We start from the raw sequence: 15,221 nt of genomic DNA, 5'->3' as shown, positions 1-15,221 counted from the left end.
AAATGACAGACATTGTCAAGAAGGATCCTGCCTGAAAAAGATGTAGAATGAAAAGAGAAGATTGACAGACATGAAGGTAAGGTATCTGATTACACTAATATCGGTACTTACGTATCATACCTCTGCAGTGGTGTCACTTTGTTCTTATTCTTATCAACTGAACCCGTAGACAGCTGAAGAAAATTGGGGTTTAATTTATATAATTCTTGAAGTAGCTTCTGTTCATATTCTTGGTGTTTACCCGCCTAGTGGAAGAAGAAATTAAAACTGCAGTGGGACTCACAAAGTGGCTGGTATAAAATGCTGATGTACTTTATGAATTACTAAAGCTATTCTAAATAAAACACATAAGGATTTGTCATGGCGTCAGAGAAACCTGTGAGGAAAATGTCACAGAACTTCTAGACCAATGAAAGTTCTTGCAACAAAACTACAGGAGACATATTCCATTAACTAAGGCATTTCATCACCCACTTTATGTGGAGAAAAGAATATTAACAGACAACATTTTTGCTAGTTTAAAAAACTAGAGGGGCCCTTTTAAACTTACTTCCCCATCTTTCACATAAGAATTAAGTCTTCTAACAGGTCATTACAGAAGTTTCTGAAAATCACTGAAAAATTAGTCTCTCTTTTTAGAAGATTGATAAGTAACACACAGATGAAGAGTTTTACTATATTTTTCATTATCCTAACACTAATTAGCACATTAATTTGTTTTTACATAAAAGTTAATATATTTTAAACTTTAGACCAGAGGATGGCAATTTAGAGCCAGCCACTTTGTTTTTATAAATAAAGTTTTACTGGAACACTCATGCTCATTCATTCATGTGTTATCTATGACCTCTTTTGTGCTACAACAGCAAAGTTGAATAGTTGCTGCAGAGATCATATTCCCAGAAAACATAAAATATTTACTAACTGGCCCTTTACATAAAAAGTTTGTGAATCCCTGCTCTATACACAACAAAGACAACTCTGTATTTACTGGAGTTGGTAGCTGTCTATCAGAAGGCAGTGTCACAAATGTGATGGAATAAATCAGAAAGACTGACTGTGGAAACTAGGCACATACAAAAAATAAATTACAGTACAATGAAATTACTCTGAATAACTTTTTACTATCTGCATGTATATTATGACTGCAATGACATTTTTTACTTACCTGCAGGGTTGTTAATTATTTTAAAAGTGTGGTCTAAATAGATGTTATGGGAAAACCAAAACCAGAACAGAACAGATCAAAGCAAAAACAAAACAATAAAAACAAGGGCAGTATCATCTAATTGAGCACAACTGTATCATATATATTGCACAATGCATTGTTCCCTGTTCTGAGAGGGCTCTTGCCTGTTCACCTGGGTCTATAAATATTTCATATGGTACTAAATTTTGAGTTATGCAGTAACAAGGAAAGATCTGGTTTTTGCCATGATATAATTTGCTCAAGTTTCCTTTCTACATTGACAAAGTGTTTTAACGAGGAAACCCCTTTTCAAAGTAATTCTGAACTAAGATAAAGAAGAGCAAGATGAATTCAGGACAACAATATGAAATGAATTTTAAATTGTTAAGAAAAAACACAGTTTAGATGCGGGTTTTACATCTTTAAAACATAAAAAGCCCTGAAAATTCTTTCTGCAAGCAATACTTCAGGAGATATTATGGCTTTCGTTAGCCACAAAGAGCTCAAATTGGTATTCAAATGATTTAACAGGGGCAGTTCATAGAGACAGGTTAAATCCCATTACAAATAAATTCTAAGGGACTGTCCATCCATGTCCTTTTACTCTTCAATAATACTTAAGTGAGATCAACTGGGGCTTAGAAATTCCTTGACAGAGATTTTCATTGTAATAGTACCCATAGGTAAAACACAGTTCCCACTAGTCAAAATTCAGCATGAAATGGTTCAACCTTAGACTTCATCCAAAAGAAGAAAAAAATCAAGATGCATTTATTGGATAAGCAAGAAATAAGTCAGTCATCCATCCCCGTTAAATATCACAGAGAACTTATTTTAACACTGTTTTTAGATCATAAAGACAATACATACTGTCAAGAAATCCCAATATATTTATTATAATGGGATTTAATCTGTAGTAACTCCAAGTCAAAAAAGGTAATATTTCATTTCATTTAACAATCTGCTCTGAAAGGAGCCCCTCCTAGACTGTCTCTAGCTTGACTTGGAGAATGAAAGGCAGTAATCAATGCCCCCCACCTTCTAAATGAGAAGTATTCCTGCAAAAGTCCACAGCAACAATCTGAAGTCCTCACCTATAATAGGGAAGTGCAGTATTGTGCTTTGGCATAATCCTCATTTAATATGCCGTATGGTCAACATTTTTACTTGTAAAGGCATGTTTATACTACAAATTGAAAGGAGACAGGAGAACAGGAAATGTAAAAAAGAACACAGGAAAATAAGCCTTCAATTCACCCTTTACAGGACACTGACTCACTGGATACTTTCATGGGAAGAATCATTTTATAAAAATAATGTTAGCTTTTCAGCAGCATCTAATAGAGTATTATTTTCTAGCATGCTCTGTGAAGAGTAGAGATGGGGTGGGGGACCTCATAATTACAATATCCCACTTAGCTTTCATTTTGCTGACATTCCCCCTAAAGTAGCATTTACCAAAATACTTTCCTTGGTCAATTAAGTCCTGGTTCTACATACCCCTCTGGGATATGTATTAGCATATTAAAGACTCTAAGAAGTGTTGCTGGGGTTGGGGGGGGGAATCTGTTTATCTTCATTAATCAAGCATTTTCAAACTTAGTGGACCACAGAACCACTTTTATTGTAACAATATCCTGCAGAACTGGTATTCCATGGAACACTATGTATTTGGAAAATGCTACTTTAAAGTAATACCAGTTTAAAGAAAAAGAAAATTCTTAGTTTTTGCTTTTGTAATTTTAACTTATAAAGAAAAATACTTCCTTTTCTGCAAAGTTGATAATTCACATTACTTTACTACCTGCATTTCCTCTTTTGTGAAGCTGGCCGCCTCGTCCCCCAATTCATGTAGGTACATGCAGTCAGGCTTTGGACACTGCATATTCTTTAAGAAGTAACTGCAGTATTTTGTTGTACCTAGAGATGCCTGCAGCAAGAGGAGGAAAGCGGAGGGGGGGAGGGAAAAAGACCCAAAATGTGAACTGACACCACAATGAAAATTTCCATATTTAGTGTTTTCATTTCACCTAAAATGAGGCACAGGCACAACAAAACAAAGTATGGCTGTGAATACTAGAGAACTAAACTATTATTAGCAGGATTTATTAAAGATGATGATCATTTAAAAGAACTAAAAAAAAAATCTCGGCCTATGGTTTCCAGAGCTTGAGCACCCAGATTATTTCCCTAGAGGTCAGAAGAGTAGAAAGACAAAATCTGTTCCATGTTTTAAGTGGTTAGGCACATAAGGCAAATTCCTTTTTCTAATTATGCCATCCTTCTTCCACTTACTTAAAAGCATTGCTTGGTGGGACCCTTCATGCAAACCTGAACTGATCAATGCCCAAATATTTAAGGACAACAAATCAGAACAATTATCTATTTCTGACAAGGAGAGTAATAAATCCATTTTCACAAAATATGTGTAAATATAAGGAGATTTTTAAAGATTATCCCTTAATAATGAATGTGTTTACTCCTAGCTGGTAAAACAGGACCCTACATAGGTCAGCTATAAACAAATTAGCTGTCATAGGTTGGAATGGATGCCTAAGAAGCAATCTTCAAATTAGACTCCCTTCATGTAATATGTAAAAGCTACGCTCTTCTCTAGTTAATACATGTTATCCCTTCCCCCTTAAAAAAAAAATCAAGAGGACCGTATTACCTTAAGTGTTCTGCCATCTACCACCACATTGTTGACACACTGTATGGCTCTGAGAGCATCTTCCGACCGGATATAGGTTACGTAAGCACTGGCGCTTGGACCCTAAAGTGAAAACCCACTGTTATTAGTATCAAATTCAACAAAAACTTAACAACAACAAAATTATCTTGCAACCTGCCTAAGGAATTCTAAAGGCCTTTACTACTACTTTCATTAATAATAATGATAATGATTAGAAGTAGTAGTAGCTTTGATTAAACCATATACTAGTTCATCTTAAGATAATCATACTTAATGAATTTTATCTGATTTTAAGTAGACTAAAATAAATATGAATAAAATATCATCTTTGGCTTGGCATATATTTTTTTAAAAAGTCATCTGACAGGCTCGTCAAGGTTACAAAAAAACATACTTTGAAAGTTAGATTAAAAAAAAATAAGATTTGAAGACAGTGTCAAACTATGTTCTCCCCAAAATAAATACAATCTGTAAGAGTATTCTATCTGCTAATACCAGCATAACAAAGACGCTGTATTAAGTTCACAATATCTGAAAACATTATTAATTAGAAATCATTATATAATTTAACTGCCTGATAATAGACTCAATTCCCCCTCCCCTTCAAACCATCACTAGATCTTTGTTTTACTATTTCCGTCTTATTACTATCACAGTTAAGTCCTGAAAAGGTCAAATAAGCACCAAAAATTCCCCCACCCCACCAACAGAGGTCACTACACTGCTTAAATCTTTGACCCTTAAGCTTTCTAATCACAGAAAGCAAGTTTTCCTTCTGAGCAGCCCAGGTCAAGCCCAGACCATAGGGAGGAAAGGCAAAAATCCCTATAATTAGTTACCTGTGAGCCTGCATATGATGTGCTATTATTGATGACAACTTTATGTATTTTACCAAACTTCCCAAAATATTCTGGTCGTTTTAAAACCTATAAAAGAAGAAGAAATAAGGTATAAACTGTCTCCATTTCATCAACTTTATCCTTATAATGGGGACATATACCATCCCTCTTCAGTGAAAATAAAATAATTTTTAAAGTTTTCTAGTAAATGTGACTACTTCCTAATTACAATTTGTGTGGTTAACCTACAGGAAAACATCAACAAAGTCTAAAAGCTGTTCTTTATTGACCCACTGAATAGAAACTGAGAATAAGTTCAGTATTATCTATTACATTCTAATATCTACACCAATAATCTAAGGGATTTTAGCTTCACAGTATTCTTAAACACAAAACAGATCAAATATCTTAACCACATTTTCATTAATAGATGATCATTATAAGAAAGTAATTCTCAGAACAATGACCAAGATTATGTATTAAACAGAAACAGAAACTCAAGAACAGACACCAGTAGAGACAGTCTTTACTCATAAATCTATTGTATATAATATTTTATATATTATATTAAAGCATTATTTATAAGTTATGCATTCCAAATATGGTAACAGAATGTTCTTCAAACTTCTATGCTTTATTACTCTGTGTGTGTCAATAAATTTTCCTTATGTCAATTTCACCATTTCTCAACTGTCTCCTGTTTTTTTTTCTCTCTTTTTCCTAATAAATAACAAATGTGAGGTTATGGATGAAAAAAAAACTGGGGAAACAAATTTATACAATATTTTCTCTACTACCTGGTTACTTCTTTGTGGTCATTTTCCCTCATACTTGTGTCATCTCCTTTACTATGTGATCACTATATGCATTCACTTAGCTTCTCTAAAACTTACTTAACCTTGGCTAACCTGATACAAAAACCTCTCCCATGATTTGCAACTACCTCAAAATTAAATTTGTTCTTTTCCTAGAATTCATCTATAGACCTACTGTTCTTACAATCTCTCCAAATAGCAAGCTCTCTCTCAATGAAAGCTTTTTTTTTTTTTAACATCTTTATTGGGGTATAATTGCTTTACAATGGTGTGTTAGTTTCTGCTTTATAACAAAGTGAATCAGTTATACATATACATATGTTCCCATATCTCTTCCCTCTTGCGTCTCCCCCCTTCCCACCCTCCCTATCCCACCCCTCCAGGCAGTCACAAAGCACCGAGCTGATCTCCCTGTGCTATGAGGCTGCTTCCCACTCAATGAAAGCTTTATGCACATATCTGTTCAAGTGTGTGCAAAGTATCCTTACCAAATACTCTTATACTCTTGATAATATTCTCACATACTTGCAACTTAGCTAATATGTTCTGCATCTGACAGAACCAAAGCTTTGTGAAACAGTCTGTGATTGGGGGTGTCATTAATTCTTAACAGTTTTCAACTTGATTTATTTAAATTTTTTTACCTTATTTTACTTTAGGTTTTTATAAGTATAGGGTTTAGGCCTTATGTTTTCTACAGCCAATTTTAATGGATTAGAAGGTGAAGTGACTACATTGGCTTTCAATCTTTCTTCTACCCAAATCCCCCGAGGGATATGGCGGTAGGTGTGGTAAAGGCAATGACTCTTGGGTTGTTCACAAAAAAGTCTTAGAACAGAGGGTTAGGGAAGAGTATACCTTGAAAAGCTTTCTGGCCAGTGGAGTATAGAACTGTATTCAATATTCCAGCTTGATGCATACCAACTCAGCAAAAGGCCTCAGCCAAAATACCTGCTTCAAAGGATTCAGGCTGGTTACAAGTTGTGCTGCATCAGCAGCTCATATCATATCCAAGTTTACGGCAGTAGTTCTCAATAAAGGCAGCATCAAGGGAAGCTGGAACATTTTGGAACTCTGTGGGAGCTTTTATTAGGGGAGGTTGTCAAAGTAACTGGGAGACACTATTCGTGTTCAGTGGATGGGAGCCAGGGAAAGCTTACAGCACTCAGGCTAGCCCTGTACCACAAAGAATTGTCCTGCACCACTTTTGAATGTTCTACAAGACATTCATCTAGCTGAGAGGCCTGTTTACAATTAAGTGAACCTAGAAACAAATTATAAACATAAAGTAGTTCCCCACAGTTTTGACATATGTTGAATTTAAAAGCAAATAGTGTGTAATTAAGGGACTACCACAAGTGCTTTGTTTGAAATTTTACTAAGAATTGTTTCAGAAAAATCACATCATTGGCACTTCATGGTACCTGAGGTGCCAATACATACACCTGTAACAATCTGCCTTTGTAGTTGTCATATTCACAGTGATTCTACAAACAGATGCAAGCACCTATTTTATAACATACTGGAAAAAAAAGTACTTTACAAACTTATATATGCATACAAGTCATTTGAGAATCTAGTTAAAATACATATTTCAGACCCTGAGAGTCCGCATAATTAAGCTCCCAGGTGATACTAATGCTACCAGCCCAGCGGCCACACCTTGAGTAGCAAGGTTCTAGAGCAGAGCTACCCAAGTATTTACATGCAGAAATAGTCTTTTTATAATTTTTAATTTCTCCTTCATTTTTTTCAAAGTATGTATCTACACAGACAGATATTATCAAGAAGTCATTGCATGAAACTTAAAGGGTGTTATAAAATATAAGTTTAAAAAAAAGTGGGTACTGGGTCTGAAAGGTTAAAAGCTGGCTTATGGATAACACCTTCATAACAACATAAGATTTGTACATAATTACACTGAGGAGCCAGAATAATATTTTCAAAGCACAAATCTAGCCATGTCATTCTGTTCTTAAGAATAGTTAATAGCTTCCCATTGCCTTTAAGATAAAGTGCAAACTCGTTAGCATGTTTTAAAAGCCCTTCATTATCCCTTACCACTTACCTTGTCAGCCTCCTCTCTCACCATTTCACTCTAATTTTCCAGCCAAACAAATCATTTGCAGACTGAGCTCTTTCTCATCCAGAAGCATTTGTATAATTCCTGTATCTGAAGCACTTTACCCCAGAGATAGCAGGAGAGTACACATCTTCCCCCCAAGGTCAGGTACCATCTCTTGTGCCTCCACAGCACACAGCACTCCTCATAGTGTACTGTTGCTTTTATAAATAAACAGGGGCTACCTTTTTATTGGTTTATGTTCAATGTCTTACACAATGCCTGGCACACTGTAGGTACTTAATAAATGCTTATTGAAAAATTAAACTGTCTTAGTATTGAACAAAAAGAGTAACATGGGGGACTTCCCTTGTGGTCCAGTGATTAAGAATCCGCCTTCCAATGCAGGGGATGAGGGTTCGATCCCTGGTCAGGGAACTAAGATCCCACATGCTGCAGGGCAACTAAGCCCACACGCTGCAACTAAGACCCAACACAGCCAAATAAATAAATAAATACAGATCTAAATCTTAAAAAAAAAAGAAGAATAACATGGATATAAAACACTACTGGGCCTTAATGTATTAGAAAATGGCCTATGGCTGATAAGAAATGGTTTGCCCAGGCAAGGGAAATTTAAATAATTTAGACGCTCTATATTAAGTTGCACATTACAGATTCTGTCTGAACATAAGTCAACGAGCAAAACAATACTCTAGTAAATAAAAAAGGTAAAGAGTATGGGTAGCAGGCAGAACACCCTGCATATCACCACATTACCCATATATTTAATGTCCTATATTTACTTCACAGTGAGCCAACTTTAGTACTCATTACCATATAAAAGGCCACATGATAGAATTATAAATTCCCAATGGCATACCTAATGTGTAAAATGTCTTCCTATATATTCTTTGGGAACACAGTCAAGTGTTCATGAACACCACAGAGAAAATAAAAAATGTGGTAAGCAGATGGAAGGATGGATGGATAAATGGACGGATGGAGGAACAACAGACCATTCACTGGTGTAAAATACATTGGAATAGGAGCTTTAAGACCAGGGAGGGGAGGATGGGGCTGGGTTTCTAGCCCTGGCTCTGCTATGAAATAGCTGAGTGATCCTAGGCAAGTCACTCAACTTCCTTGTTCCTCGGTTTCCCGTTTGTAAAATGAAATGTTTGCGTCTTTAAAGTCTTTCAGTTCCTCCAACAAGCTGCTCTTTCACACAGTCACGAACCTGAAACATCCTTGTCCTTATTCGCTGCCCAGCTAATTCCTAATCATTTTTAATCATCCTTTCCTCAGGGAGGCTTTTTGTGGATCTCTGTACTAGCTAAATTCCCCACTGTTACATGTTCTCAAAAAGCCCTGTACTTCCGTTTATAAATGCTCAGCATGCCTACAAGGACTTAATTCTGTCTTCTCCACTGTCTGTAAGCTTGTACGGGTAGAGACTGTCTGCTAAACCACTTCATCTCCAACGTCAAAGTACCTAACAGATTGTAAGTATTCAAGAGTTAATTTACAGAATGAATGAATTAGGTTCTGACAATATAAATTTTTAGGATTTAGGAGATGATTACCTCTAATCATTACCTCTAATTACCATATCTTCTAAGATAGTTTTTTTTTTCTATTGAGCGATAAATGAATACATTTGACTATCAATCTTGGCATGAAGTTTTCAGATGTACAAAAATTATTTTCAAAACAAGCTTTAAATTTTCCTAAATGTTCCTGTTTTGCTAATCAGAATTCAGTCAAATATCAAACTGTCATCATCCAAAAATAAGTAAATCACAGGGATCTTCTTTGTCTCAAAAGTTACCCTAACAATTTGAAACTTCGAGTTTTCTAATGAAGCTGACTTTAACTTTTCCAATCTGAAAGGGTTAGACAGTTACATTAAGAAAAATTTTAAAGATAATATTTAGAAGTAGTAGGATTTAATAACTAAAACACTAATCTCTGGTCTTCCTAGGCTTTCAAGAGAAATAAGAGAGAGAAACTAATGTTTAAGAAAATTCACGGGCTTCCCTGGTGGCGCAGTGGTTGAGAGTCCGCCTGCCGATGCAGGGGACAAGGGTTCGTGCCCCGGTCAGGGAAGACCCCACACGCCGCAGAGCGGCTGGGCCCGTGAGCCATGGCAGCTGAGCCTGCACGTCCGGAGCCTGTGCTCCGCAACAGGAGAGGCCACAACAGTGGGAGGCCCGCGTACCGCAAAAAAAAAAAAAAAAAGAAAATTCACTGTCCTCTCACCAAGCACAATGATTTCAAAAGTATAAAACCAGGACAGTGATTTTTAAGTATATTTAGACTCATGATAAAATGTTCTCTCTCACTAGCCAACCCCTAGATTAATTTCTTTCTGTGTAATAGTTCTTCAGATTAATCTTACTAACATCATGTTATTTGAAATGAAAATAAGAAATCTCTGTACATAAGTAAAAGCAAACCACAGATTCTAGAGAAGAGGTAGGAAACCTATAATCCAAACATCAGACTGAGACTATGGCTTAATTTTATCCAGCCTTTGGGTGGTGCTCTGTATGCCTCCAGTACCACAGGTGACTGGATTTTGTATTAAGAAAAGCAAGTACATCCATATCCAAGAGTTATAAAATCAAAATAAAAGTTCCATTAATTTACTGGAGTAGCAGGAAATTCCCTGGTCGCCTAGTGGTTAGGATTCCACGCTTTCACTGCCATTGCCCAGGTTCAGTCCCTGGTCAAGGAGCTGAGATCCCACAAGCTGCATGGTGCAGCAAAAAAAAAAAAAAAAAAAAAAAAAAAAATTAGTAGGAATAAATAGAGGTAGGTAAATAAAAAACTTGCAGAGGCAAGAAATGATCTCTGGTTGGAAAAAAAAATAGTGTTGAAAGAGGGAGACAGAAGCGTTGGGACAAAGTTGTGGCAGTGTTCAAGAGTGAAGTGGGATTCTGCCTGTCTGGGGAGTTAAGTATTAGATTTAGGAAAAAGGGAGAAGTGGCTGCTGAGGTTAAGTCATAGGCCTAAAATGAGCTCTCTCCTTATCATCTCTTATTAAAGAAGTCTTCTCCAGTATGAACCCTCTGACTTTGGAAAGAACGTCTCCGGAAGATCATGTAGCCCACTAATGCCAGCATCTCTGGACCTAGGTCCTAGTAATTCTTGAGCTGCCTCCACATTTATTACCAATGATAAAGCCTTCTTAGTAAGGTCACCCTCATTTTTCTCCTCTACTGATCATGAAGCCCTTCACAGCCTCAATACACAGTAAACTTATCAGCAATAAATATTTTTTATTGTCTCTAAACTGATTTGTACAAAATCAATGTATAGACACCTTAAATTTCCTCCTTCTGGGGCCTTTAGCCCACTTAGCCAAGTTCAAAGATTCCCACCTCCCTAATCATATTCACTACAATCCTCCCTCTGATTGCGACCATCATGAGCATTACTTCAAACCCTTCTCAAGGAGTACTTTTGACAGATTCCCCAAATTCGGCTCTCTCCAACATTCTGGTTGCCAGTCAGTTTCTATCTGCCTTCCCAACAATCTAGTCAGCACCTCCTGGTATATCAGAAACTAAAAGTTAGCAGATGTGCATCCATGGGCATCAAGGAAAGTTATGAGTTCAACATTATTCTAATAAGGCTGGTGGAGGAAGGAGAGAAAAGAGTTAAGTAATAAACAAAAGGGTTAAGACGTCCCCTGCCTCCAAACGAATGACAAAGAACCTGGTCCACAGTTTCCGTTCATCAAATTCTCCCTCTTTCCCCAAAACTGGCTTAAAATGAATGAGTAAAGAATGATGATACAGTATAGCAACAGTTCTATCACTGTTCTATAACCGAGGTTCACTACTTGGGCACGATTTAAAAAAAAAAAACACGGATCTTTGGTGGGTTTATGAAACTGCATCTCCACTGTTGGTCCTTAATACAGCTACAGAAAAGAGGAAACACACACAGAGTAGTCATGTCACATTAGCCTTAAGAGCAAAATAGAACCATTATCCAACTTTCACAGGTTATTAGCACTAAAGGGGACTTTAGAGATCTAGTTCAACTGCTTAGTTTTACAACTGAAGAAAATGAGCCAGGGAAGATTAATACATTTGCCTAAGATCACAACTGGTCATTGGTTTCTTAGTGATTATTAAAAAAATATTTCCCATTTTCTCCTAAGTTTTAATATTTTCAGGTAAATCCTGCAGTTGGGCAGAGTCAGCTATTATTTCCAAATATACAAAAAGAAAAAATGCCAAGTTGAGAAAGAAAAGAGAAGAAGACTTACCTCTGGGTCTGCTAGGCGCTGAGACAGACCTACAACAAAGACGAGGTTTTTTTGTACAACACGTACACTAGCCAAATGTTTGCGATTTTCTGATATTTTCTGTTTTCTCTCATTTTGTTTCTGTTTTTTCTCATTCTTTATCCTTTGCAGTTCTTCCTGGGAGAGTGGTTTATAAACTGCTGGGTCTTCTGGATATGGCTGTAGGCATAAAACAAATATAGAAGTTAGCATTAAATAAACAGAAAACTGTATGAATAACAATTATTAAATTCTGGATGATGTGTATGCACATCACATCTCCCTTTGTTACAACTCCCTTTTTATGAATCTTTTCAGTTTTTATTTAATAAAAGTTAAATGTTATATAGAATTGTTTTAAAATACTATTTAAACCACTTATTGTGCTGAAATTTGAAACATCACCAAAGGTTCTAAAATTTAAAACAACAATATTGGTATTCCCTACAATGCCTAGCACACAGTTTACAGGAAAATTAAGCTTCTAAGGTACTGTGTAAGAGGCAAAGAGTATAAGTTCTCTCATCTAAATATGGGTTTATGTATTACAATCAACAAATATTTAATGAAAACTTACTATGTGCTTGGAGATTAATGAAGTACTTATTCCTTAATACATTCCCAGTCTAAGGACACAGATGAGCAAATAAACAGCAATACATAGATCCTCTGGCCCAGGAGTTTGAACTTAGCTTCAACACTTATTATCCACGTGGTCGTAGACAAGTCAATTAAACTCTATGCCTCCATATCCTCATAAGTAAAATGAAAATAATCTTAAAGGCTGGTGTAAAAATAACACTCATAAAGCAATTATTATGTGTAACTGGCACACAGTAATCCCTCAATAAATACTAGTAGTAATTACACTCTTACAATGGTTTCCTCTCTCATCATTGTAATTTTGTTTTCATTCCTATTGCTAATGCCAAGACTACTGATGGCCTGAATAAGAGCTGTGGGCTCACACTGCCTGGCTTTGAATCTTGGATCATTCTTTACCAAGAGACCTTGGCAAAGTTATGTAATCTGTCTGCCTCAGTCTTCTATTCTGTAAAATGGGAATCAGAGTACTTTATTCAGAGGGTTTCTGTGAGAATTAAGAAAGACAACACACTTATAAACTAATTAAAATTGTGTTCTTTACAGAAGCATTCAATAAGTCAGTTATTATAACAGCGAGCCCTCCATATCTGCTGGTTCCACATCCTCAGATTCAACCAACATGGACTGAAAATATTTTGAGGTAAAAAATTCCACAAAGTTCCAAAAAAACAAAACTTGAATTGGCCATGCACCCAGCAACTGTTTACATAGCATTTACATTGTATTTACAACTATTTATATAGCATTTACATTGTATTAGATATTATATGTAACCTAGAGATGATTTAAAGTATATGGGAGGATGTGCGTAAGTTATACCCCAATACTACACTGTTTTATATAAGGGACCTGAGCATCCACGGACTTTGGTAGCTGCGGGAGTGGGGTGTGGTGTTCCTGGAAACGATCCTGTGCAGATACCAAGGGACAACTTAACTACTACAAAAAACAGTCAATAATAAATGGAAGATGGAACACACTAAATAATAATATCTAAAAGCTGAATGTGAAGAGATCCCAGAAATGGGAAACTGTGTCTATCAGAATATCAGAAGTGGGGATTAACAGAAATCCTGCCATCAAGAAAAAAAGTGGGGGACTTCCCTAGTAGCGCAGTGGTTAAGAATCCGTGTGCCAATGCAGGAGACAGGGGTTCGAGCCCTGGTCCGGGAAGATCCCAGATGCTGCGGAGCAACTAAGCCCATGCACCACAACTACTGAGTCTGTGCTCTAGAGCCTGCAAGCCATAACTACTGAGCCCACGTGCCACAACTACTGAAGCCCGTGCGCCTACAGCCCGTGCTCCGCAGCAAGAGAAGCCACCGCAATGAGAAGTCTGCGCACCGCAACAAAGAGTCGCCCCTGCTCGCCGCAACTAGAGGAAGACCGCGTGCAGCAATGAAGACCCAATGCAGCCACAAATAAAATATAAATAAATAGGGCTTCCCTGGTGGCGCAGTGGTTGAGAGTCTGCCTGCCGATGCAGGGAACACGGATTCGTGCCCCAGTCCGGGAAGATCCCACATGCTGCAGAGCGGCTGGGCCCGTGAGCCATGGCCGCTGAGCCTGTGCGTCCGGAGCCTGTGCTCCACAACAGGAGAGGCCACAACAGTGAGAGGCCCGCGTACCGCAAAAAAATAAATAAATAAAAAAAAATAATATATATATATGTGTATATATATACACATATATATATATAAATAAATTTATTTTTTAAAAAAATGAAGAAAGAAGTGGGAATCAGGAAGAGAGGAGGGAGTATCCACAAGCATGAAAACTTGCATGCCTTTAACATAAAGTAACTTTCATCTTTTCATACATAAAGTTTTAAAAATTAATTAAAAAAACAAACATCCTCCAATTTGTGAGCACACTTTGATTAATGCTGAAGGCAATTAAGAAAGTGAGATTTCCTTTTATGTTCCTCAACGTCTACTAGTAATAACATAAAGTCTCCAAAAATCCTGTTCTTAAATATTCAGGCATAACTCTTGGTGGTCCTGCAGGATGTAAGCATCCATACCATTCAATTCCCACATTTAAAGATTTGAGGGGCTTCCCTGGTGGCGCAGTGGTTGAGAGTCCGCCTGCCGATGCAGGGGACACGGGTTCGTGCCCCGGTCCGAGAAGATCCCACATGCCGTGGAGCGGCTGGGCCCATGAGCCATGGCAGCTGAGCCTGAGCATCCGGAGCCTGTGCTCCGCAATGGGAGAGGCCACAGCAGTGAGAGGCCCGCGTACCGCAAAAAAAAAAAAAAAAAAAATTTGAATCTATTTGGCATACTCCAACTTACTAGTGAGTGGGAGGCACAGAAAACAGAGGACTCAGTAATTTCCCTGACTTTTGCATGACCTGAGGGCTTTCTCCAGGATCAAATATAAAGTTTATGTCACACATTTTAGGGGTTCAATAAATATTTGCCACCTTAATACCAAGCTACTCTCTAGAAGTGGAAATTTAGCACTACTAATTTTCTTTTTAAAAAAAAAACTTATGTCGGGCTTCCACTGTGGTGCAGTGGTTAGGAATCCGCCTGCCAATGCAGGAGACACAGGTTCGAGCCCTGGTCCAGGAAGATCCCACATGCCGCGGAGTAACTAAGCCCATGCGCCACAACTGCTGAGCCTGCACTCTAGAGCCGGTGAGCCACAACTACTGAGCCCATGTGCCACAACTACTGAAGCCTACATGCCTACAGCCCATGCTCCACAACAAGA

General features: G+C 37.3%; 1 protein-coding gene across 12 annotated transcripts in view; it reads right to left on the bottom strand.

The window, feature by feature from the left end:
• The window catches only part of CNOT4 (CCR4-NOT transcription complex subunit 4), a 141,831-nt gene that overhangs the window by 54,301 nt on the left and 72,309 nt on the right, over positions 1-15,221 (bottom strand). For 7 of the 12 annotated variants that reach the window (XR_004484551.2, XR_004484552.2, XM_033432389.2 and 4 more), the window contains 5 exons: positions 11,880-12,077; positions 4,721-4,807; positions 3,861-3,962; positions 2,994-3,119; positions 112-245 (listed from right to left, as the gene is read on the bottom strand). Coding sequence is in view for 10 of the 12 variants with exons in the window: in XM_033432389.2 (XP_033288280.1) it covers positions 112-245; positions 2,994-3,119; positions 3,861-3,962; positions 4,721-4,807; positions 11,880-12,077 (647 nt within the window). In the remaining 2 variants the exon portion in view is untranslated. The remainder of the gene's footprint in view (positions 1-111; positions 246-2,993; positions 3,120-3,860; positions 3,963-4,720; positions 4,808-11,879; positions 12,078-15,221) is intronic. The other 5 variants (XM_049715087.1, XM_004272169.3, XM_004272170.4 and 2 more) reach the window with 2 other exon arrangements.

Source organism: Orcinus orca, chromosome 9 (assembly GCF_937001465.1).
Source record: "Orcinus orca chromosome 9, mOrcOrc1.1, whole genome shotgun sequence".
Lineage (NCBI taxonomy): Eukaryota > Metazoa > Chordata > Mammalia > Artiodactyla > Delphinidae > Orcinus > Orcinus orca.
The sequence above is the reverse complement of the archived record's forward strand: the minus strand, read 5'-3'. Positions and strand labels throughout refer to the sequence as shown.